The sequence below is a fragment of the Eucalyptus grandis genome, chromosome 4 (genome assembly GCF_016545825.1).
Source record: "Eucalyptus grandis isolate ANBG69807.140 chromosome 4, ASM1654582v1, whole genome shotgun sequence".
NCBI lineage: Eukaryota > Viridiplantae > Streptophyta > Magnoliopsida > Myrtales > Myrtaceae > Eucalyptus > Eucalyptus grandis.
The window spans coordinates 38,413,660-38,440,172 of record NC_052615.1 but is presented as its reverse complement, the minus strand read 5'-3'; the positions used below and the strand labels follow the sequence as shown (position 1 = coordinate 38,440,172).

The following is a 26,513-nucleotide window of genomic DNA, read 5'->3' as shown; positions in this document are numbered from 1 at the left end:
GTTCTTCCTGGGGACCCACGACGTGATCGACGGCCGTCTATCTGGACGAGCCCATTTACTTCAAGGACGAGACCTGCCTCAAAAAGTCGAGGAATTCTGTAAGGGCTTGGCGAGGAGTTCGAAGATGTGTTGTGCGCGGTCCACTGGGGTGGACTCGCGATCGTGAACAAGCTGGAGGACACGCTGAAGCTGAAGAGCGACAAATTTGAAGGCAGCAGGAAGGCACGGATGGACTATGGGAAGGTGAGCAGCAACACCATTTTCTACGTTGGAAGAAGGCATGACTCATGCCATGCGTAGCCTTTCTTTCGCAGGCAACGTGGGATTGTCCAATCATTACTTATGGTACGAAAAATTTACGGATGACTGAACTCTTCAATATACAGCTATTAAGAACAAAACATTTTATCAATCATGTTAGAACTTTTATTTATTTCATTATAAAGATAAAATGACTAGATTGAAGAAATTTTTTCATAAATATTACACACACACACACACACACATATATACAGTAACCAAAATTTGGAGAAATCATTCTCAAATAGATGCCATCCCGAGAATGCCAATCATCGTCTCATGCCAAATCCATTTATAAATTCTTCAATAGGAGGAAGTTATTTAATTTCCAATGGCACGCATGCGTGTGACTGACCCGGCAGATATGGCACATCTTCAAAAGGGAATATTTCCAAGAGGTAAATATTTCCCAAATAAAATGAACTTAAACTCAAATAAAATAAATAGGAATGCGACTTATCTAATATATTTTGAATTTTCATTATTTAGTATTTTGTAATCAATTAAAACATTACCACGGAGAAAAGTTCATTAATCTCCGCTTCATTGATTGACGTCGAATTTTAATTGGTATCCGTCATTATGTATTTTAGACATGTAATGTTTAATTTTTTTTTTGTCCTAATCTCATTTAGATGGACGTATTTTGTGTTGCTTATCTTCATATGCTAGAACTGCATTTCATTCTACTAGGAAACCAAAAGGGCCCATTAAATTAGTACACAAAAGGTCCAAAAGAGTTTGAGGAGGCCGAACAACCCAATATGAAGGTAGAGAATTGTGTATGTGGGCTTTAGTGGCCCAATTTCCAAAAAGAAAAAAAAAGAAAAACAGAGAGAGTAGAAGAAGAAAATTATGGTTTTTCTTTTTTTGAATTATGGATATGTATATATAGAGAGAGAGAGAGAGAGAGATGGTCCTCGACGGTGAGTCGGTCCGACAATTGACTAAAGCAAATGTCAAGCTCTCGAAAGTCGAAACGACGCCGAAGCACTCGAACCTCCACCGCCTTGCCGTGCGGAGCCCGCTGTTGCTGACGCTCTTTTTCCAAGGGAGGACGAAATCCCGAAAATTCTTCCAGCTTCTCGCGTGGAACAACTTCGAACTCGAATCTCTTCTCGCGCAACGCTCCACGCCCCTCGTAGCGATCGTCGAATCCGATCCCTATCGCCGCCGAATCAAATCCCAAATTCCTGGCGCTTCGTGGAAAGGCGGGCGTTTCCGTGGATGCGAAATCGCGGCTCTTCCTGACGAATGATGGACCCCGGAGGAAGAGCTCAAGCTGGGGAATCGAGCTCGCAATTGTTCGTGAGTGTAACCGTTTTCCGACTCGCTCGTCGCGCGAACTTTGGCCGCTTTCTTTTGCGGTTTGTTCTTAGCGTTTTTTGTGCTTCGTTTTCTTCTTTCCCGTTCTTCAATCCATCTGAAGGATGGAGTTCTGAAGGTTTCGTCTTCTCGCGGTAATGGCCGAAATCGTTGATCGACGAACGCCTCGTGAAGTTGGGGTTTGTTCGTGTTGGGGTTTGCGCGGGTGCTGCGTATCGTCTTGGGTTCCCGGGGAAATGGGAAGCTATCTTGCATGTCGAATTGAACGGGAGTACAAGTCGAGGGTAGGGAATGCAGCAAAAGTGGGTGATGGAGTTTGGGACTTTGGGAGTGCTTCTTCGAATTTTGCGTTGGATTGTCTTGTTGGTGTTTGCCTTGAACCCGATTGATTGCCAAATATGGTGGGTGGGTGTATGTGTGTGTGTGTGGAATGAAGCCTTATTAGCTTATCAAATGATTTTCCTGGCTGGAAGTCTCTGTCCACCACTGTTTTTAGACTAGTGTTTTTTGTGAGAATCGCGGGCGTGTTTCAATGTAGAAAGGATGTCTAGAGCTTGGATTTCCTGAATTTTTTGCTCTCCACAGGTCAAGCGTTGAAGAGGCAAAATTTCAATAGATGTGCTTGTAAAGTATGTATAAGTATGTTAAACGTTGTGAAAGCGTATATCTATACGTGAGTTTGCCCTCTTTTCAGTATGTTGTTGACCTCCTAAATTAAACAGTTGCTCGAGATTCAATTAACATGTTTCTGTTATGCAGGCACAGAACTCTTCTCTGGAATATGATGGACTCTTCCCTCAGCTTTTTACCTCCATGCCTTCATTAAATGAAGCTGCTTCTTATCTTGCCCAGACAACTTCATACATTACTGGCTGCTTTTCTGATTATTCTGGTAAGTCTTCTCTAACATTGTGCAATGTTCTGTTTTGTTGCTTCATGTAGCTTCTCTCCTCCCTCTCTCCCCCCCCCAAAAAAAAAAAAAAAAAAAAAAAACCTGCCAAAAAAAAAAAAAAGAAAAGAAAAACACCTACACACACACACCCAAGCACACAAAGGAAGAATCCAGTGAAATTATTCCATGAAGAATTCTCCTATCGTGCTATGTTGTTTCTCTGCCTTTTTTTTAGTACTGGAAGCTTCTGAACATAGACATAGTAATTGAACTACCTGATCAATGTCCGTTCAAACTGTTGAATTGAAGGTCTGTGATAATTAGCAAGAGAGACCTTTCTCGAAGACTATGATTCTCAAGTTTAAGCCGGAGAACATTCTTCCTTTCAATAAAGTCTCCTTACAAAAGAAAAAAAGATCTTTCTTGGTATACATTTGTCGTCCATTGTTGCAGGGGTATCTGCAGCATTATTGTTTTGGGTTCATCGTATGACTCTTACTTTCAGTTAATAGGAAATGGTCACAAGTTGTCCTGTAATAAGTTCAAAATGTCAAACTACTATGCAATACATGTTAGCTTGACAAAAGCATCTGCCAGTTGTAGTCAGGATCTGAGGACTTCGAGAAAAGGAGATAAACTGGATTTATGCTGAAAAAAAGATCTAAGCAAATAACAGATGCAATCCATCTTGAGTCAGTTTCATCATTATGTTACCTTTTTCATATCTTCTAGTACTCTTCTTATCCAGTATTTGTTTTTCCATCCCGAGGCTACTTTTTCAAGCTTTCTGTGTCGGATGATGAGATGATGGATTGTTGTTTTGGTGCAGTGGAATCCACTTCTGAGGAATCTGAGCATTCTTTGCTGCGTGAGCAGGAGTTAGTGACTTTTGCTTCTGGACGGAACGGAAGACAACTTGCAAGCAATCGACTTTCTTTTAGTGAAAGTTCTGCATCACATGGATCATCTTCTAATGAAACTGATGCCGCTCCTGCAGTTGATGAGATAAGAAGGGATTCTGCTGGGAGTTCATCTGCAAATACAGATGCACTTGTTGTTTCAAATTATATGGGGTCCAATGGAATTTCCATGTTTCAGAGGTAGTGATTTACACAAAATTCTTATCTGTGTCTTTCCTAATGGGACATTGTCAAGTTGTTTGGATGCTTTATTAATATTCGAAAGATTCTCAATGGAGAACTTCTTTTTTTTCCTTTTGCCTTCCTTTGATTCAATGGTTGGGCTGTGCATCAGGTGTTTTTCCATTTTAATTTAAAACTCCAGATCTGTGATAGTGGGATTTTGTCTTAGTCCTTGGTACCAACATTAAGGGACTTTGTTGACTGAGCGAGCTGGCAACTTCTGATGCTTTACTTATCCTTACATTAGGTAGTGTTGTGGTGACATAATTGTTTATATCCTAACCTCAGTCTTGTCGAACGAGCACGGAGGACTGTTCGCGGGTCTGCAGATGATATAGGATGGCTTCAACGATATCCAGGATTGCCTCCAGTTGAAGATGGAACTGAAAAGTTTACGAAAATATTAGATGACATCAGGTATTTAAATATTTAATTTTAATTATGTGTACCATCGGCTAACTTGGTCCTTCTTGCTGCAATTGCTGATTACTTTGTTCTTCTTGCTGTCAGACATGGCATACACACGTTGCCAAATTCGGTCGTGTACTTGTTGGTTCCAGGTACAAATTGCTGCTACAGTATGAATTTTTCATAAGGTCTCGACTGATTTAATCTCTTTATATTAGTGACAGAATTTTAAGATTTCTGGGAATAACCCTTAGAAAGGACATGGAGACTTTTGGGTCTGTTGATTATTTTTGTCATCCTTAGACATATCTTCTAATAAGCATGAAGGCCTGTTTGGCTCTTGCTGAATTTATGTTAACATGCTATGTCGTAGGTCTGGTGACATTTTGGAAATGGCTTATAAATGGAACAAGGAAACTCTTTCCAGTTTTAAAGTTTGAAGAATGAAATTGTTATGTGTTTTTTTTTTACTTTTTTTAAAGGAAAAATACGTGGTTATCACAGTAGAACACCTTTTAAATATACACTCGAGTCCAAGCTGATCTTGCATTTCCTCTCTTGAAGGTGAGTTTCAATTCAGCACTTCTACCCACTTCTCTTGAAATTGAGTAGTTCTCTCTTTCCTCTCTTGATTTTCTACTTCTTAAGAACTATATTTGAATTGATGCATGCTTTGTGGGTGAGTATGCTCATTAACCTTAATATTACAGATCTGAACTTCAACAAATCTTCATTGAAGCTGTTTCTTCTTGAAGCTTTAAATAAAGCTCCATCGTGTAGCTTCATATAAGAATAATGTATATGTCAACTGTCTCGATAGAAAGTTGTGAATTTCATGCAATTGTAGTTGCAAACTTTTAGACTGAAGGTCATACAATGCATATAATCGAGGATATATTAATGATTAATCTTTCGTCTATCAGACTTAAGTAACTAGTGCATATCATTTTCATATAGTTGTATAGGTAGAGCAGAGTATTTTTTTCATATTCGAAAGCCAGCTTAGGAATTTCATATTTTTTTTAATAAAGTATTTGCGTGCATCATGTTAGTGATAAACGTACAGAGTTTGAAGTGATTTAGTGGCTCATGGTACTAAATTAGATCTTTGTAATTTCTCTCTAATGAAATGATAATGGTGATATTTGATCAATTAGATTGGATGTATGTGTAGTGGATGATTAGGCATTGTGATAAAGAAATGATACAAAAGATTCTCTTTGAAGGGATGATACTTGATAAACCAGATTTCATTGACCCAATTAATAGGTCTATTTTCTTCGGTACATTTGTGGACATTCTGATGGAGGAGATGACCCAAAAGATTGGTTTCCCTGGGAGTCCAAAGAGAAATTAGATGCTTAGATTTGTCTTTTTGATGAAAGGATGTCTGAAAGCAGCTGGAGAATTCGCATTGGACTTCATCATTTGAGAAAATGCCAAAGAAACGTGAACTTTAATCAAGAAATCTATGAAAAGCTTTATAAAATCAAACTCTCATACTTAATTCTTGAACACTAACGATTGTTTCCAATGAAATTGGGATGATAAGGTACCTGATTTTTTCGAAGAGAATGAGAGAGGTAGGAATATGTTTTAGGGCTTTCATTTTAAAGGTTTTAGTTGCATGAATGTGATTGAGATTATGGTTTCCATCTTGGAAATGAGGTGAGCTTTTGTGGCATAACTTTTAGTCTAATTTCTCAAACTTCGAGTTTGTTGTTGTCTTTATCAAAGAGAAAAAGAAACAAAATACATTTTTGGACAAAACAAGAATGTGAACATTACTGTGCAAAATGTAATTTTAGGTAGAGCCATGACAATGTTGTTAAACATATTGTTTTTTCTCTTTGGTAAAGAAAACAGCTCTGGATAAGTAAACAATCAAAATATATGTTCACAAAAAGCTATGTGTTATCTCCAAGTTGGCATCTTGGCATCTCTTTAAAACTTACACGTGTGCTGGAGATTTTGAAAGTAAAGCCACTAAAGTATTTAAAAATAAAGCTCAGAAGATTTTCTTCTTTCAGTTTCATGATCTCTTTCAAGTGCTCTATTATCTCCCCATCTAACTCTTGCTTTCAAAACTGATCATTAGCCCATAATGCTCCTGAAGGAATACCTATGGTTCAATTGATAAAACTGAGACTAATAATATGATAGCTCATTGTAAGTCTGAGTTTTGGTTTGAATAAAAATTGTTGCAAGTTTTCTTTCCTTGTATGTTATCTCATATCACGAAATCTCCAGTTAATGTCAACTTCTGCACTTCCAGTATATATTTCAGGACTTAAAAATTGGCATTAATCTTTCTCTATGGATTTTATGTTTAATAGATCTCTAGTGTCATTTCATCATGCCCGCCCATGTAGTGCCAGGGTAAGATAATTCAATATAAGCCATGGCCTGCTTCAATTATGAATATAATGTGAGACATACAAAGGGGTGTTTACAAGATTGATTCACAAGGGTGCATGGATATGACTTGCTTGTAATCAGATAGTGCTGGTTTATCACATTGTTAGTTCACTAGTTTTTAAACTAACTCCACGTCACTAGCATTGTCCTTCTAGTTATGCAATATCCAATTGCCTCCATATAGATGCATAACATGATAATTAATGGTGTGAATTCTGTGATGACACTCTCAATATAAAGAATGAGTTAATTGCAGGATTGTTCAGACTATACTAGTTTCCTTTTATCTCTTCCTCAATAGAAGTGTCCCATGAATACATCAATGGTGCTAGTTGTTTCAATATACTTTAACAGTAACCTGGTTGAACATCCATCGTGTATCATAATAGTACATTTCATCCAAAATAATTTTCACTTACACAAAAAATTTGTATTCTGAGGGACCATATGTTTTTGCCACTTTGCAATTATTTACCTGCACTTAATCTAGAAATATTAATTTAGCAGAATAATGAAACTTTGCTGAAGCTTCAATTGAAATCTCTTTTGAACTTCAATTGAAGCTGTGTTGCATTTTCACAGATTGCAAAACTCAAAAGCTCTAATGAAGGTTCAGATCTGTAAATATGAAGGCTAATGAACAGTTCTATCAACACAATTAAGAAAAACTATTTACATATTAATTTTTTGATCTAGTCCTAAAAATTAAAAAAAAATTAAAAAAATTATGGTCATCAGTATACGAAGAGGAATCTGCTTGCTTTGAGAGAAGTTAGTTGCTCGAATAGTGATGCCTTGAACCTAATGCATTGCTCATCTTCAAATGAGGGGAGATTGGTGCACATCTTCAACATAGAGGAGTTGAGAGAACAGTGTTCTCATTCTGACACCACTTGTGGCTTAACTCCACACACTTGTTACAAGTTGGATTACGTCTTTCTTTGTACCTGGTTAAGGACTGAGCTGCAACTGCAGATGCATCATCCTTGATCACCTTCTCTTTATTGTCATCTAGTAGGGCAAGGAGCATGAATTTCTTTTACCTTTTCATTTTGAACTCTTGAGTCTTTAAAAATTATAGCATTTCCTTTATCTGTTTCCAAAGTGTCACCAAATAAATGTCCTTATCTATTTTCGTTCTCTAATGAGAATGAAAGTAGAAACTTCTAAATTCTCAAGAATCAAGTAGGCGCTTAGTTTATAGATGGATGCCTTGAAACTTTGCTTATTTCCTATCACATGTATGTAATTGGCAGGTCTTTTTAGTAACCACGGACCAATGTATTTTGTCAATACCAAGACGAGTTTATCAAAGATGGGCCTTGCTTGTCATATTGCAAAGATTCATAGCGAGGTACTTGTGATGATGCTTCTTTTATTGTATGTGTCATTATGTTCTTGATGTCCCATTGAGTGTTAAGGCATTAATCTTCAGGCTTCAGTTGAGAAAAATGCTAGAGAAATAAAGGAGTATATTGAGGAAATATATTGGGGTGCCAAGAAACGTGTCTTGATTCTTGGACACAGCAAAGGTGGAATAGATTCAGCAGCTGCTTTGTCATTGTACTGGCCAGAGTTGAAGGATAAGGTAGCTGGGTTGGCCGTAGCACAGAGCCCATATGGCGGTTCTCCAGTAGCTTCAGACATTTTGCGGGAAGGACAACTTGGCGATTATGTTAGTTTAAGGAAACTCATGGAAATTCTTATCTGTAAAGTGATCAAGGTAAGAAGTGCCTTATCCATTATGGTTTGTGCTTTCTTTTCTAATTTTTTATTTGTTGTTTTTCGAGTGTAGAAGCTAGTGCCTTACTTCGTGAACAAACTATTTACTTAACCTGGACTGTTCTTTGCTTAACACTGACTGATCGTTGCTTTACACAAACAGTCTTTTAGTTGAATACTTTTGATGTAACCTCTTCCTCCTACACCTTAAGCATTGTCAGTCTGCAACCGAATAGCCTAACAACAGTCTAGTCATCCCCCCCTGCTGACACCAGAGGCAATTCCAAGAAATGTTATCAAATGGTACAAAGAGGAGAACATTTTAGGTGCTAATAGGATTTCTTACTCTCCTTTTAAGTATGCATGTATTTCCCTGTGTCCTGGTATATTCTAAATATATCTGTGGTGAGGTACAGATCGTTGAGACAACAATTGCATTGTGTGGAAGAGTAATACGGTAATCTCTTTGGACTGGTACATTTGAGTATATTTTTAAGGTGCTGATAATAGGCAATCTTAGAAACATCTTTTCATGCTCATGAGCTGAAAGTGGAAGCGGGGAGCCTGGGTATCAGATGGTCCTGTTCAATGTTCTCACCGAATGGTAGGATATGTGGCGGATAAAGGAAAATTATGAAGAAGCTTGCTGGATGTTTAAACTGAGTACAAGAGTGTGGATGTAACGACATATAAGTGGGGAAAGTTGGAGTTTGGAAATAAGGCTGGCTGTGATTAAGACATGTTTCTTACTATATCAAATTTCTCTCATTTATCCTACTTTATTTTACATTTGTCACTTTGAATTTAGTTGGTTGCAGCATTGGACGTCACCTAAGGTTAATTATGGCAAGGAAGTTCCACAGCTATAATAGTATCGTGTTTCATAACAAATTAATTTGACATTCATCATTATAATATGAAGAAGGTAATGGGAGCTCATTAGTATATGATATTCATTCCATTTAACAGGAGGGCAACTATTTTTTTCCCACATAGTAATTCTCATTTCATCTGCATCTATTACATTTGAATTCCTTCCTCTACCAATAGAAAGAGCAGGCATTGTTAGGACAATGCTGTGTACTTCTCTATTCATTTAGCGGAATGTTAAGTGAATTTCTTAATGTTAAATGCATGCTAATTGGGTGACATTGGCTGGGGCCTGTGGTTAACAGAATAAAAGATCCTGCTTTTCTCTTTGATCAACAAACAGAATTTAAAGAAGTAATTGCACATTGGCTAGCTTATGTCTCATATTCTCATACATCTTTCTGAAGGGTGACATGCGAGCTCTGGAAGACTTGACATACGAGAAGAGGAAAGAATTCTTGACTAGGCACCAATTGCCAAGAGAACTTCCGGTGGTTTCATTCCACACGGAGGCAGGGATAACGCCTGCAGTTATGGCCACTCTGTCTCATGTTGCTCATGCAGAACTTCCTTCCTTCTTGGCTGGTCAGCCTGCAAAGCTTCCTGTGGTAATGCCCCTTGGAGCTGCAATGGCTGCATGTGCACGGCTCCTCCAAGTCAGGTATGGTGAGAAGAGCGACGGGCTCGTTACAGGCGGGATGCAGAGGTTCCAGGATCCGTGGTTGTGCGGCCCACACGCAAGCTGGATCATGCCTGGATGGTTTACTCGACTTTGAGTGAGAACCCATCTGAGGTTGATGCATCTAAAGTGTGCGAGGCTCTTCTGACATTGCTTGTGGAAGTCGGAGAGAACAAGAGGCAGGAGCTTGAACCCAAAGATGAATAAAAGCTATAGGGGGTCCTTTCCCATCTCAACACGGTAAGTTGTAATACTTGGATCATTTTTTCCAAGTTCTTAGATTGATGTCATAGAGAGACTTAAACCAGTTCAGAGCCTTACATCAATTGATGTACATAGCTTTTGAAACGTTGTACCATTATTTGTACAAACAGCTGATCTTGTGTAAAGTGTAACTTCGGAAATTTAACGGAGTTACCTGAAATTATTCCAAGATCGGTCTCACCTTACATATTGTAGTTTGACTTCATGGGTGTAATTAAATATAATCTACGGACGCACTCATCATTAGTAATAGTAGGGTGAATAGTAGGTACGCAGTCATCACTAGCAATTGCTAGCCCTGATGAACAATTTTGATCCTATATTGTAACTAATTTTAAAATAAGCTTGTTTGTGTATATTTAAGCTTAAGTCAATTGTACTCTTTTTTTGCCCATCAAATTTTTACAATATAATTCAAATTCTAAAAAAATACATGAAAATGTATATTTGAATTTATGTTTCAATATTGGTATATTGTTAAAATTTCAGGTACTTCAAGGTTACCAAAAACTCGGAGCACTTGAGCCAAGATCTAAATTAAGGAAAAAAAATTCAAAGAGTAAAAGTACATATAGAAACATAAACTAAGTGGTCAAAGAATATTTTGCTTCATCTCGATCAAACTCCGTCAAAATGCGAGGAAACAAGAGGAGTCTTTTTATTAAAACCAAACGTTGCCCATAAAGGCACTTGGTAAGCCTAATCCTTCACGTGATATAAATTAATGAACTTTTCCATATGAACACACAACTAACATTTGATTCTTTATAATATTTTCAATTTATTTTGGAGTTCTAAATATATTTCATAAAATTGTGAGGCTGTGATTTTTTTAGGATACAAAATATTAATTACAGACCAAATTTGCTTTACTTCACTTGTTTTTTTATTTTCTTTTCTTTTTCCCAAAAATCACCTATGTTTTCTCATGTTCGAAGGCTAGTATGAATAAGAATTGACCGTAACTAACCAGCATACACTAATTGCCACCAAGAAAAAACTCGAATTAGAAAAGGAATTAAATCAAACATCCAGACCAACTCTAATTTATGTCAACGAGAAAGAACTTTATTAACAAAAAGAAATTCATAGGATGTTTACAAAACTTTAGCACTAATTTGGTTCTTGACCGAACTTGACGAAGCAAAATAGGGGCATACACTAACCGCCACTAGAGAAAACTCAAATTGAAAGAGGAATTAAATCAAACACCCAGACCAACTCCCGTAAATGCCAACAAGAAAAGAAACTTTATTAACAAAGAGATATCCATAGGATGTTTACAAAACTTAAGTTCATGAGCGAACTTGATGAAGCAAAATAGGAGGAACCGGCATCATCACGCGATTAGCTTCGGCACACCATCCGACACGAGTTCTGCCCACTGACCATGCTTGCATAGCTAGTCCAAGCTCCGAGGTGACGAAGGCATCGAGGCACGCATACTCCACTTGACGATCTGTCAATACCTTATCGTCCCACTGGCTCAAGGTGATATCTTTGGGCTTCTCGAGATCTTTGCGAAGTATCACTTTAACCAGTTTCTTCAGCCCCATATAACCCAATGACAGGTTCCGCCACCTCCCCACCGCCAGTCCGCGGAGATCGACCATGCGCGACACAGTAAGCCCATAGTCATCCCTCAGCTTCATTGCGTCATCCTTGATGCCGACGCCAACGAACGTGTAGTTGAGATTACCAAGAAACGCATGGAGCGACCCGGGGATGTACTCCGCGTGGAGAAATTGAAAGATGAGGCAACTGCGGCCGACGCACAATTGCAGGGTAGCCACGGGATGGACAACGCCGGGCTCGAGGTTGGGGCGCCACTCGATGTCGAGGCCGACGACGAGCCGGTTCAGCCAGAGCAGGTGGGAGCGCTCGACGTCGATGATCCAACGGGTGACGACGGAGGCATCGTCGGTGACGCAAGTGTGGATCTGCTCTCCGTGGAAGGTAATCTTGTGAAGAGAATGCATGTCGGCGGGTTCACAGTGAGTGAGACGAAAGAATGCAGTGACGAAGAAACTGAGAAAGAGAGCAGAGAGCAGAGAGCAGAGAGCAGAGAGCGTCGTCGCTAGTGAAAAAAAACTAGAAAGCTGCGATCGCGTTGGGGTCAGAATTGAGCGTGTGGCTTAAGTAGCCGCTGCGAGGCGGCGTCAGAATAGGAAATGCTTCCTTTATTGAAAATAGGAAATATTTCTAACGCCGTTGGATCAAATTGCAGTGGAAATTGGCCTGTGTCCTAAACAGGAAATATCTACTGCTTGAATCAAATTAGATTATATTTTCCATTTAGAAGATAAACGGTAGTAATAAATGGTAGTAATCCACGTGCGGTTAGCAATCGGATAACTTCATTCTTTTGATAAATATATGAAGGAGTTGGCACAATCCACGTGTACATGTAAATGAAAATCATGGGCATTATTGGTACGATATTTATTCAACAATTTGTTTTCTAGACTTCGACACATATATTATAGGTATCCTTCCCATTAATCTGACTATTTTCATATTATAATTAATTAAATAAAAGGTCTAATATGATTGATGGATTATTTTGTTCTCGACAGTTGTATTTATCTGATCCGAAAATTTTTTGTACCAGTAAAAAGTAGTGTGGTGCAAGGAACGACTTATCAATAAATATATCTCACTTATATTCTCAAATTCAAATTCCCTCCTTACGTGTCCGCTTTAGATTGCAGTAAGTTACCGAATTGCGCGTGCATTTAGCAATTCCCCAGTGAAACCCAATTAAGACTTTGGGCAATGCTACGTTCTCCTTCTTTCTGTTTTTTTTTTTTTTTTTTAATGAAAGGCTGCGCATGAGAATGCCTTCGAATGTAATGCCTGGTCCGAACGCCAATGCAAGCCTCCAACTCCTCACCACATTCTCTCTTCGTCAGCTTGTCTCTCGTTCTCCATCGATGGTGGCCTCGATCTTCTGAGGCAGGTCTCGTCGTAGCTTGAAGTGGATGCCCTCGTCCGAGACACGGCCGCCGATCACGCCGTGGGTCCCTCGGAGGAACCGCTGGGCCGCGTGGCTCGGCTACACGAAGGGAGGGACGACTCTCCTTGGCTCGGCAAGGGGTCGCCTTCAACGGTCGCCGCCACTGCGTTTGGCTTTCTGTTCCCAGAAATTGGTAAGTTCTCTTACGTGTCAAATTGAACACCTCCACTTCAAGCGTCGTTGAGTTACTTGGTGTTGTACCGACTTGTGGAACCGGTCGAGTGCGCTGGATACAGCGAAAGTGGATCGTAAAGTTCGAGACTTGGGAATGCTTCTTCAAATTTTGTGTTGGATTGTCTTGTTGGTGTTTGCCTTGAACCCAGTTGATTGCAAAATGTAGGGTGTCTTATTAGCTTACTAAATGATTTTCCTACTGAAATTTTCTATCCACCATTGTTTTTGGCCTTTTGTTTTTCACGAGAATCTTGGGCATGTTTCTATATAGAAAGAGACCTTTTCAGAGCGTGGATTCTCGAGTTTCTTGCTCCCCACATGTTACACGTTAAAGAGGCATAATTTCAATGTATAGTTTAATAGACTGTGCTTCTGCCGGAGCATGCATACCCACCTCCGAATATCTGTTTAGTATATACGAGTGTGTTAAACATGGCGAAGAGATATATTGTCTTGTTTTCTTTGGTCTGTAGATATATTGTCATGTTAGTTTGGCCTCTTTTCAGTGTAGCATACACCTCGTAAAGTAGGATAGTCGTCTCGAGATTTGATGAACATGTTTCTCTTATATAGGGGCAGAACTCTTCTATGGGATATGATGGACTCTTTCCTCAGCTGTTTACCTCTATGCCATCACTAAATGAAGCTGCTCCTTATCTTGCACAAACAACTCTATACATAACCGGTTGCTTTTCTGATTATTCTGGTAGTTAGTCTTCTCTACATTGTGCAAAGTTCTCCTTTGTTGCTTCACCTCTCTCTCTCTCTCTCTCTCTCATGCACGCACACGCACGCTAAAGTAAAGGAAGAATCCAGTGAAGACAAAGAACTGTACTTTGTTGAGTTTCTCTGGCTTCTATAGTACTGGGAGCTTATAAACATAGAAATAGTAATTTAACCACTTGATCAATGTCCTTTCTAATTAGTGTGTTCAAGATATATGAGAATTAGCTAGAAGTAAGGACTCAAACATTACAATTTTCGTATGTAAGCTGGAGATCAATCTTCCTTTCAATCGAGTCTCCTTGGAAAAGAAGAAAGATCTTCCTTGAGATACATTTATCATATATTGTTGCCGGGGGGAGGGGGGCATTTGCTGATTGTTGGTTTTATGATAATCACGAATATGTTTACTGTTATATTGTAATAAGTTTAAAATTTCATACCACTATGCTATTCGTGGTGGCTCCTAACTTAACAGAAGCATCTGCCAATTCTAATCAGGAACTAAGGACTTGGAAAAAATGAGATAAACTAGACATATGCTAAAAAAAAGATTTAAGGCATATACCCGACGCAGTCCGCCTCGAGTCAGTTTCATCCCTAGGGATTCTAATATTTTGTTACCTTTGAAAATCTTCTAGTACTCTCACTTCTTATTCAGTATATGTTTTTCCATCCTGAGACTACTTTTTCAAGCTTTCTTTGTTGGATGATGAGATGATGGATTATTGTGTTGTTGCAGTGAAGTCCACCTCCAGGGAATCTGAGCAATCTTTGCTACATGTGCAGGAGCTTGTGACTATTACTTCTGGACGAAATGGAAGACATCTTGCAAGCAATCAACTTTCTTTTAGTGAAAGTTGAGCATCGCATGGATCATCTTCTTGTGAAATTGGTGCCCCTCCTGCAGTTGATGAAATAACGAGGGATTCTGCTTGGAGTCATCTGCAAATGCAGATGCATTTGTTTCAAATTATACGGGGTCAAACTGAATTTCCATCTTTCAAAGGTAGGGATTCAAATGTATTCCTGATCTATGTCTTTCGTATTGGGACATTGTAAAGTTATTTGGATGTTTTACTATAATCTACATGGTTGAAATCGGAGATTTTTCTTCTTTTTTTCTCTTTTGCCTTCCTCTGATTCGTTAGGTGGTTTGTCATTTTAATTTTTAAATTTTACACCAGTGATGGTGGGATTTTGTGATGAGATTCTTAAGATAATGTATATGTGTTAATTGCAGCATTCTACAAACTATACTAGTTTCCTTTATTTTTCACCTACACAAAAGAATATATATTCTGACTAGGGATATGTTTTTGGCACTTGGTAATTATTTACCTGCACTTAATCTAGAATTAGAAGTTGTTTATATTGTTTTAGCTGAATAATGGAACTTTGTTGAAGCTTCAATTGAAATTTCTGCTGAACTTCAATTGAAGCTGTATTGAAGCTTCACGGAATTCCAAAACTCAAAGCTTTAATGAAGGTTCAGATCTGTAAATATGAAGGCTAACGAACAATCTCACCAACATAGTTCAGATACAGTATTTGCGTATAGATATTTGAATCTAGTTCTCAGGAATAAGAAACTATGATCACCAGTAGAGGAACAGAAAACTCGTCACTTTTTGAGAGAAGTTTGTTGCTCAAATAGTGATGCCTTGAACCTAATGCACTGCTCATCTTCAAATAAGGGTAGATTGGAGCTCACCTTCAACATATAGGAGTGTCAAGAATGGTGTTCTCATTCTGAGACCACTTGCTGTGGCTTAACCCCACACACTGGTGACATATTGGATTCCATCTTTCTTTGCACCTGCTTAAGGACTGAGCTGCAACTGCGGATGCATCATCCTCGACCACCTTCTCTTTGTTGTCATCTAGGAGGGCAAGAAGCATGAGTTTCTTTTACCTTTCTTGAGTCTTAAAATATCAAAACATTTCTTTTATCTCCTTCTGATGTGTCACCAAATAAGTTTCTGTTATGTATTTTCGTTCTCTAACGAGAACGAAAATAGAAATTCCAAAATTCTCAAGAATCCAATAGGCCCTTAGTTTATAGATTGATGCATTGAAAATTTGGTTATTTCCTATCACATTTATGTAATTGGCTGGTCTTTTTAGTAACTACGGACCAATGTATTTTGTCAATATAAATATGAGTTTCTCAAAGATGGGCCTTATTTGTCATATTGCGAAAGATTCATAGCAAGGTACTTGTGATGATGCTTCTTCTTATGTACGAGTCATTATGTTCTTGATGTCCTATTGAGTGTTAAGGTATTAATCTTCAGGCTTCAGTTGAGAAAATTGCTAAAGAAATAAAGGAGTATATCGAGGAAATATATTGGGGTGCCAAGAAATTCCTATTGAGTTAAGACTCGGTCAAGAATGAGCCACGTGACATGCTCACAAACGAGCTTGACCTAGTAAAACCAATACTAGTGTTATAGTGGTATTGCTTATACTTTCGATTGCCTTTCCTCATTTAACTAATATTACTACTTCAACATATCTTGTTACAGGAGCAAACAAAAATATAGTGTGCAGTACAACTTAAGATAGGCAAAATGACACAAATAATTCATAAATATTAGTTCAATGTGTAATATTGTCTTTAAACTTTTAACTTATTTAATATGATCTTTAAACTTTTAGGCTACATAAAATAAATTTACCAATAGTTTGAGAAGAACATTGAACAAATTAAAAATTTAGGAAAGATATTATATATTAGGTTATAGTTCAAGTACCATAATGTACAAATTAAAAGTTGATGTACGATATTGCACACGATTATTTGGTTAAGATAACTCTCATTAAGGTGAAGAATTTGACGAAATGGAGGAAAGCCATATAGATTTGGGAATTTACTTATTTGTTTGAATTATTTCACTTTTTCGAAAATATTGCATGTACTTATATTATTATTCAATAAGTATTGCAACTGTACTTCGCATGTTTTATTTAAAGGGGAGGATAAACCTGCACGGCAGGATTCAAATTCATTTTGAGTAAAAATCCACATAAAGCTCCAACGGAGAATTCGATTCATGCAAAAACTCATTTTATTATTACTTTCTAGTAAATGATTGTGTTTTTCTTGTGAAATTCATGCCGACACCAATATTTACAGTAGTACTTTACATTCCTATATCTTGTTAATCACTTATAATTTTCTCATAGCATTATGAAATTCGAGAATATTTTAAATTTCAACAGGAAAGGAAAGAGAAAATGAAAGAGAGTATACATTTTGGATGCAATTTGAAGAGGAAACAAACTGCCTAAATTTTATTATTACTGTCATAATAATAATAATAATAATAATAATTCATCAACTGCCATCAATTGCCAAGCGGGTCAAGCAATTGGAGGAGTCTTTCCGCCACTTTATTATTATTATTATTATTGCATTTTTTGTTTTCCTGAGCGGGGGGAGTAAGACTCAGTCAATATTTTCTCGGGTGCTGTGAGATCAAGTCAACAGTCTTCGCAAAACCTTGACAAAAATGGCCGTCCCCTTCGCGCTCCATCCCTTCTTCCTCTCCTGATCAGCGTCTCTCTCTCTCTCTCTCTCTCTTCTCCATTCCATCTTCTTCGTCTTCTTCCACACGACCGCCAACTACGGGAAGAGAGAAAAAGACTCAAAGCTCCGTTCACACCCGAACCCGCACTCGTCCCGCCCCTCCTCTCACGCTCTCTCTCGCTTATATCTTTGGTCTTTTTAGCTCCCTTTCCAGACGTGCATCCGCTACCGTCTCCGCCTCCCTCGCAGCTTGGAACCCTCTTGGTCGTTCGACCCGTTTCCGCCGGCGGGGGGCCCCGGTTCTTGATGCTTTCTTGCCGTTTCGACTGTGTGCGGGAACCGATCGCGATCAACGAGCTCTCGGGTACGTGTCTCCGTCCGTCCCTTCGCTGCCTCCGTTGCTTTGCTTTGTTTTTAGCTGGACGGAGCTCGCGGCTTTCGTTTGGGCCGTCCGCGAGAGGTTCAGGTTCCCGTTCCCGTGTCTGTGTGCTGATTGTTTTTGCGGTTCCGATGGTTCGAATATATATGGGTCCCGTAGGTGCTTGGTATCGAGAAACGATGAATTTGTGTCGGATGTTCTGGCTTTTCTTTTGATTCGTTTTCTGGGTTCTTTTTCTTCTGTTTTCTAACGGGCTGTGTTCATAGTGGGAGGAGTGTCCTCAATTTGAGCGATTTCAGCAGGTGTCTGTTCGTGGAATTCGAAAGGCTTTTCTTCGCGCGGGATGGAGTTGGGGAATCGGGTTTCGAGCCTTGGAGCCGCGGGATTTCTATGGGCCTTGCTTAGCTGTTGCGTGATCCACTGCCTCGAGACCGATATCAACTGCTTGAAGACCATAAAAGCGTCGGTCCAAGATCCTCTGAATTACTTGAACTATACGTGGAATTTCGACAACGACACTGAAGGCTTCATTTGTCGATTCACCGGAGTGGAGTGCTGGCATCCTGACGAGAACCGGGTTCTGAATCTAAAGCTCTCCGATATGGGACTCAAGGGCCAGTTTCCCCGCGGCATCGAGCAATGCAAAAGCTTGACAGGATTGGATCTCTCGAGCAATGAGTTCTCTGGACCGATCCCGGAAAATATATCGAGTATAATTCCGTACGCGACGTCTCTCGACCTGTCGTCCAATAATTTTTCCGGACAAATCCCGGTAAACATTTCGAACTGTCGCTACTTAAATTCCCTTAGGCTCGACCACAACCAGTTGTCCGGTCAAATTCCAGCTGAACTCAGCCTACTCGGTCGACTCAAATCCTTTAGCGTGGCCAACAACCTTCTGACGGGGCCAGTCCCCGCATTTGGCCCTAACACTACAATCACTGCGGATGATTATGCAAATAATCCAGGACTTTGTGGTGCTCCTCTGCCTCCGTGCATGATATAGAAGACCTCCAGGTGGACTCTACATAGCCTATAAGATCGACCGTTGTGAAGCACTCGATTCACCAGACTCGGGTCTAGGGAAATATCTCTCGTGATTGATCTTGTCAATTTAATAAATTTCCTGTTATAGTAAATTCGATGTTCGATGTTCCGTTTTATAACTCGAGGACCATGGTGGTGAAGGATTGATCTCGACACCAGCGTGATCTTTCCGCCGCCGAGTCATAACTAGGGTTGTCATGCTTTCGAGAGTAGAAGTTATTGTAAATGATTACGCTCGAACAAACGGAACATTAATAACAAAAATGTCATCAAACATACAAATATCTTTATAGAACTGTGTTTCCATGAGGCAGTGAAATGGCGGGTCGTTAGCGATTATCCCTTAGGTGGAGGAAGAAGAGAGAGTGGATCACTTTTTAGAAATACCATATTTGACGTAAGCCGTAACAACCCATATGATGGACTTTGTGTTGTAAATTAAGTCGGATCACAATCGATTGCAGCGGAATTCTAAATGTTAGAATTGCACAATAAGTGGAACATAAATAACACAGCAAATAAGAGAAAAGAGCAACACACCATAAGTTTATTTTCGTGCAAAACCCATGATGTGAAAAATCAAGGGGGTGCTAATCCAGGAACTCTCCACTATGATCAAAGGATTACAATTAACACTCTAAAAGTGTTTCTCTTGCAATAAATTTGTTGGGAGCAGCCCAACACATTGAATAGGCAAGTCATGTATGGTCAATCAAATACTTTGATGTGATTTGTTAGAAAGTCCAATGACAAAACCCGATCTTAAAGGTAAAGAAGGTGAATCACACATAAGAATTGAGCTTTTAGAAGTAACGACTAAAACAGTACGAAAGAATATACATAGACTGAGCTATTGGGACTTTAGCCTGAGCCCGGCGTGAAAATATTTAATTAGGGAGGCAAATATTTAAACCTACTATGATACCTTATGGGGTTTTGTCGAGCCACCGCCCATCATTATAAAAATTTAAGCTGTTAGATAATAGAATAATTAAATATTGAATTACGTATTCCAGCAATAGCTTAAACTTTTAGAATTGTTAAAAGTCTCACGCGGTATCACAATATAAAGTCTCAAGTTCAAAACTTTTCAGGTCCTATTTGCGTGTACAAGCCAAATGCCAAGGCATCCTCTTTGAACCATCGCGTGGAGAGGAAAATTTTAGTCACGGACACGACGCTAACGTGAAACATGGTTCATGGAAATTCAAAGCGGACGGGAAGATTCTCCTCCTCCTCCTCCTCCTCCTCCCTTTAATATAAAAGAAAGAACAACGACAGTTCCCACTTTTCTCTTCCATTCCCCTTTTCTTTTTCTTTTTTCTTTTTCTCGTTAATTTACACACAAAAAACGACGTGGAAATAACATGGTAAAAAATTGAACAGATTTGACTGCAAGCAAAACATGATATATTGCCCAATTTTCTGCTAAGTGAAAAGGAGGAGGAAAGCTCGCGTTGACCGGGTCAACGATGTCGAAGTGCGCGATGGGGCGAGGAAAGTTCGTGGGCATTTACTATTTGAATCCCACTTTTGAATCTTTCTTACTTCTCTTTTTTTCTTTTTCCTTTTTTTTTTATAAATTTGTGGAAACTCATGCCGGGTTGAATTCTAATCATTGGAAGGTCTTATTAACCAATACTCTATAGGATGCCGATTAATTATAATTACAAATAACAGTTCTTAAGACGTTTTGAAAATCAAAGATACAAATTTAAACATGGAAAACACATAATAATTGATTATTTGAACTTATGTGGTTCCGTATTTTCTTCGTGTGTTATAAATATGTATTAATGTGTTGGTAAGTGAAACTCAAAAGAGAAACGGTGTGGTTTTTGAAAGCAAATTATTCGGATTTGTTCGAAGTCACCTTTATACTATAATTCTACAAGCGGAAAGTAAATACAGAAGTAAGGAAAAGTTGGTTTTTGAAAAGTTAAAATGGAAGAAAGGAAAATTAACTAGAAATATAGGGTAAAGGGGAATAAATAATGGAGAGTGGGGTTAGGTACCGTAAGACCTCATCCCTTCAACTTTTAAAGTTCGGAGATTGCAACAATTATTGCAGGAATAACAGAATCCATAAGCACGAACTCATCACTAGTAATAGCTAGCCTGATGAACAATTTTTTAATTTTATTTTGTAATAAATTTTAAAATAAGCTTGTTTGTTTATATTTAAGCTTAAGTAAAATGTACTTTTTTTATTTTCCCATCAAATTTGTACAATATAATTCAAATACTAAAAAATACATGAAAAATATATGTGAATTTATGTGTTAAGATCAGTATATAGTTAAAATTGCAGGTATTTCAAGGTCACTGAAAAGTCAGAGCATCGATGTCAAGATCTAAATTAAGTAAAAAATTCAGAAAGTAAAAGTACAGATAAACACATAAGATTAGTGGCCAGAAAATCTTTTGCTTAATGTCGATTAACTTCCTTGAAATGCAGGGGAAATAACAGGCGTCACTTTATTAAAACCAAATTCTGCCGTCTCTATCTTGTTTCTTCCCCACCGAAAATCACGTATGTTTTCTCATGTTCGATGACTAGTATGAATAAGATTTAACCGTGCATGCACTAACCACCACCAAGAGCAAACTAAATTTGAAAAGGGAATTAACAAAACAACCCGACCAACTCGTGTAAATGCCAACAAGAAAAAACTTTATCAACAAATTCATAGGATGTTTACAAAACTTTAGTTCATGAGAAAACTTGACGAGACAAAACAGGGGCAACCATATTAGGCATCATCACGCAGTTCGCCCCCGCACACCAACCAACACAAGCTTTACCCACTAGCCATACTTGCAAAATCATTCCAAGCTCGAAAGTGACAAAGGCATCAAGACACGCATGCTCCACTTGACTTGACGAGCTATCTATATCTTCTCGTCCCAGTGGCTCGACGTAATCTCTTTAGGCTTTTCAAGATCTTTGCGAAGTATGATAACAAATTTATTCAGCCCCATATAACCCAATGATGGGTTCTGCCACCTCCCTACTGCCAATCCACGGAGATTGATCATCATGTAGTCGTCACTCAACTTCATTGCGTCATCCTCGATTTCAACACCAACAAACGTGTAGTTGAGATTACCGAGAAATGCACGGAGCGTCGCCGGATAAACTCAGCTTGGAGGACTTGAAAGACGAGGCAACTGCGGCCGACGCACAATTGCAGGGTAGCCACGGGATGGACGACGCTAGGCTCGAGGTTCAGACGCCACTCGTCAAGGCCGATGACAAGGCAATTCAGCCAGAGCAGGTGGGCGCCCTCAACCTCCATGATCCAACGAGTGACGATGGAAGGGTCGTCGGTGACGCGGGTGTAAATTTGTTGGCCGTAGAAAGTGATTTTGTGAAAAAGAATGCATGTTGCCGGGTTCTGAAGTGTGTGAGAAATGAGGAAGACGAAAGTATGAAATGGCTAGGAAACTGAGAAAGAGCAGAGAGTGTCGTAAGTGAAAAACTAAGAAGCTGTTATTACGTTGGGATTAGAATTGGGATTGGGCGCGCACAATAATCATTATATTTTTGTTCCAAAACTATTTTTCTATTCCAGACTTGTTTTTTAAATAGAAATTTATTTGATAAAATTATTTCATTTTTCTTTTTCTTGAAAAGATTTATATTCCAGAAATAAGTTTGGAATAAAAATCAAAAGTTACTTTTTAATTTCTGAAAAAAAAAAAAAACCTTTTCTCAATCTTTGTCCTATCTATTAGTCAGTTGTTCATCCGTCGTCATTGACCATCATTCATCATCCGTTGTCGCCACTCTCGGCCACCGACCATCACCACCAGCCACCGTTGGTCACCAATCGCCTGCCACTCGCCGTTCGCCATCCCTTGTCGCCACTCCCAATCGCCGATGCCGCCACCGGTCGCCGGCCCCACGGTCGATCATCGACCGCCACCACCGATTACTGTCACCATCCACCAATTATCGGAAATGGAGAAATTTTGTATTATTATCAAACAAATTTTTATTTTAAAAATAGAAATATAGTGTTGTTATCAAATGCGTATTTTTGCTTAGAAACTCATTTAGAAATAAAAATAGAAATAGAAAAATCTAGTTGTCTTCCAGAAATCAATCTATTGCCGGAATGGTTATCATTCACGCCTTAAGTCGCTGCGAGGTTGTGTCAGAATAGGAAATGTTGCCTCTATTGAAAATAGGAAATATTTACAAAGCCGTTGGAAATTGTAGTGAAAACAGGCTTGTGTCCTAAAGCAGCAAATGTCTAATTGCCAAAAAAAAAATCTAATTAGGAAATATTTCCCATTTTGAAGATAAACGGTAGTTATCCATGGGCGGTTAGCAATTAAATAATTTCATTCTATTGATAAATATATGAAGAATTTGGTACAATCCCCTCTACACGTAAAAGAAAATCACGGACATTCTTGATTCAATATTTATTCAAGAAACTTTTTTTCTAGACTTCGACATGTAAATTATGGATACGAGTGGTTCCCATTAATTCGGTTAGTCTTACATTATAATTAGACAAATAAAAGTTATAACATGATTGGTGGATTATTTTACTCTCAATAGCTGGATACCAAAGAGTCCTCTAATCCATAAATTTTTTATTATAATATTATGAGGTAATACAATACAAGTAATGATTTATCAATATAAATATCTCACTTGCATAATAAAGCTCGGACAGGCTAAAAATCTCAAATTCAAATTCCTACTTACGTGTCCACTTTAGATTGCAGTGGGAACGTAGCTGCATGGCCGTGCATGGGCAAGGTTCTCGGTCACGTGGAGAATTGGGGTCAATGGTCTTCACCCATTGCATGAAAATGCATGGACTAATGCGGCTGCCGATTGTGTCATTAGAAAAAGGTGCACAGTCCCATGCGTGTGTGCCTTTCATTGCTAGCATGGTCGAGGTCTTCATCTTTCCCTTGCCGTTCAGCTGTGGAGAACCGGCCATGATTGTTGCATGGCCTTGCATGATCAAAGTCAACATCTTCATTTGCTTAAAGGTAGGGGTGTCAACGGTTCGGTTAGAAAAATCTTCCGAACCGAACCGAATAAGACCCGAACCAAATACGAACCAAACTGAAATTTCAGTTCAGTTCGGTTCGATATTTCGGTTTTCAGTTTTCTTTTTTTTTTCGAAATTGAGGGAGAACAGGCTAGAGAGAATAGAAGGGGGAAATCAGGGGGCTTCTCTTCGTTCTTCTTAAAAAACAAAAACACAAAAACGAAAGCTTTAGAGGGAAAAGTTAAGAAAAACAGTACAGCAGCAACTGCAGAGAAGAGACAGAGAGGGAAGAGACGTGAACGTGAAGGACAGGCCAGCAAAAGGAAAAAGTGAAGCAGTGTTCATCTTCTTCCCCCCGCACTCGCTACCTGTGTCCTCCATTCGCGAGCCCAGCACAGGCGGCCTAGCGGTCAGTCACCGCCGCTCCGCCGGTCTCACCCGCGACGTGCAGCCCTGTCGCCCAATCGCCTTTGCCACTACCCGCTCAGCTGTGCCAGAACGCTTGCCACCTCCGAGTGTCTCCGCCTGCAATCTAATGCCAGCAGATCCCGGGCCGGTCACCCCTCACCCATGAGCTCGCACCGCCGCTCCGCCAGCAACCCGCGAGCCCAACACCTGCAGTCGTGCCACTGCTCACACGTCCCCTGCAGCTCCCTCCTCCGAGCGACGGCACCACAGCAGCTTCCCCTCCGCCGCACCTGAGTGATATGCAGCTGCTCAAGCCTTCCTCGCCGAGCCCCCTATTATCAGAGGAGGACTCAGAGCCAGAGGAGACGGGAGTCGGGAGAGATAAAAATGGTTTGTGGATTCTATCGGTTTGTGGTTCGGTTCAGTTCGGTTAATCAATAAAAATCGAACCAATAAAAGAATGTTGGTTTTTAACGGGAGCCGAACCGAAAACCAAACTGAACCAAAAAAATCGAATTTTTCGATTTGGTTCGGTTCGGTTTCCAGTTTGGTTCCCGACACCCCTACTTAAGGGACGTGGCCAAAGATTTTGATCAACCCTTTTCCATTTCCTTGACTGCTTGGACGTGTGCATGGCTAGAAGAAAAAGTTGCATGGAGCTCAACTTTGGCAACTAATCATTTGGAAGGAACCACAGTCTCGCAGGTGACATTATGTGAAGAAATTTCTAGATGAGGTGCTATCGCGAGAACATGACGAAACGTGATGTTTCGGTACGATGAGAGTGGTGACGAAACGGCATCCATAAGTGGTGCCGATGACGTAGTTCGACGACATATTCGTCGACCCATCACGGACCGTTATGTACTCGAGGTCTGGCGAAATCGGGATGTCACACTATACCAAACAACGGAAAATATCTTTTAGTTTGTTTTCAAGTTTCAGCCTAACATAAAAAATATTGTCATTTTCCTAAAAGTGAACTTTCTAAAATATATTTTTCAAAAATATCAAATTTTTTCGCTAAATAGAACCCAAGACTATATTTTGGCTAACCGCAAAAAAATTAATCCAAGGACCATATCAATGTTTTGATTTACTTTCTGTTATTCAAAATCTAGACTCTCGAGTCTATAGCCATATAATATGAGGCCTTCTTATCATAAAAACTCTTCGAATGAAATCAGCATGTCAATATTTTTTCGCTTTACAATGAGAAATATTACCTTAACTAAGGTGAGTACCCTGGACCCTTCAAAGTAATTTTCCTATAAAGTAAACTCTTTGACCATAACATTTTCACATTTGATAGCGTGCCGATTCGACATTGTATAGTACGTCTATACAATCCACGTATCTGATTGCTTGACAACTAAAGCTGGCAAACTTCATGGGTTTGAATTTTCTTTTTTCTTGTTTTTTTTTTCTTTTATTGCTAAGTAACTACACAAGTTTGACATATGATTCAGGAACAAGTCATCGAAATATAGAAGTGGACAAGTAATCAAATTGGCTGACAAGCTAATCTACATGACAACACTAGGTATTTGGCACATGATATGTAAGACGCATCGACAGAGATGGGTGAGCGGTTTTATTTGTCGGATTACTTGAGCCTAGGTCCATAAGGGCCATTACACAGGTCCATTGAGGTTGGGCTTGGGACCTAGGTGCCCGTGCCCCGATCCTTGGCACTTAGGTCGGTGTCCATCAAGGCCTAACTCAAGACTGTAATGCATGTACCTGATTCCTCAATAGCAAATGCATAAGTTACTAGCACCATAACATTTTATGTTTATTTAGATTTGATTTTCTACACCAAATGACTAGAAAATATTTTACAGTTTATTTTTAAGTTTCAGCCAAACATTGAAAAATATTATCATTTTTCTGAAAAATGACTTTCTAAAAAACATTTTCCTGAAATATCACATTTCTATCGAAACAAATGGAGCCTAAGTTTACAAGCTCCAACTACCCCATATATGCAACAATCATAGATATGGTTAAAAAAAAAAAAAAAAAAAAACGGAAAACCATAGTACAAATCATGGCATTGAAGGAATTGGGCCTCAGGAACTTCTTATGTGGGTCTTCTGGGCTGTTAACGTCAAGGCCTACCTTGGCAAAAAAGGGCCAACAAAATAAACGAAGAAAAGAAGAAAGAGCCAGCTCACCGTCACGTGCGCAATCCC

The 26,513-nt window shown here is 39.2% G+C and overlaps 3 protein-coding genes and 1 pseudogene across 3 annotated transcripts; 3 read left to right on the top strand and 1 right to left on the bottom strand.

Moving 5' to 3' along the window:
- Positions 1 to 1,244: 1,244 nt before the first annotated feature.
- Positions 1,245 to 10,218, top strand: LOC104442296. Its single transcript, XM_010055668.3, is given in 9 exon segments — positions 1,245 to 1,608; positions 2,386 to 2,518; positions 3,348 to 3,618; positions 3,949 to 4,077; positions 4,171 to 4,220; positions 7,743 to 7,840; positions 7,922 to 8,209; positions 9,486 to 9,768; positions 9,771 to 10,218. Coding segments are annotated over 9 exon segments (1,500 nt in total). The 5' UTR covers positions 1,245 to 1,554; the 3' UTR covers positions 9,965 to 10,218.
- A 1,098-nt stretch (positions 10,219 to 11,316) lies between these two features.
- LOC104443273 (Werner Syndrome-like exonuclease) lies at positions 11,317 to 12,040 on the bottom strand. The gene has a single exon (XM_010056603.3). It carries the CDS (start codon positions 11,998 to 12,000, stop codon positions 11,317 to 11,319), a length of 684 nt encoding a protein of 227 aa, XP_010054905.2. The 5' UTR covers positions 12,001 to 12,040.
- A 3,998-nt stretch (positions 12,041 to 16,038) lies between these two features.
- LOC104442295 overlaps positions 16,039 to 26,513 on the top strand; it is a 36,575-nt pseudogene continuing 26,100 nt past the window's right edge.
- Positions 17,552 to 19,008, top strand: LOC104442291 (probably inactive leucine-rich repeat receptor-like protein kinase At5g48380). The gene is made up of 2 exons (XM_010055665.3): positions 17,552 to 17,830; positions 18,112 to 19,008. The coding sequence occupies exon 2, from the start codon at positions 18,189 to 18,191 to the stop codon at positions 18,849 to 18,851; it is 663 nt and encodes a 220-aa protein (XP_010053967.1). The 5' UTR covers positions 17,552 to 17,830; positions 18,112 to 18,188; the 3' UTR covers positions 18,852 to 19,008.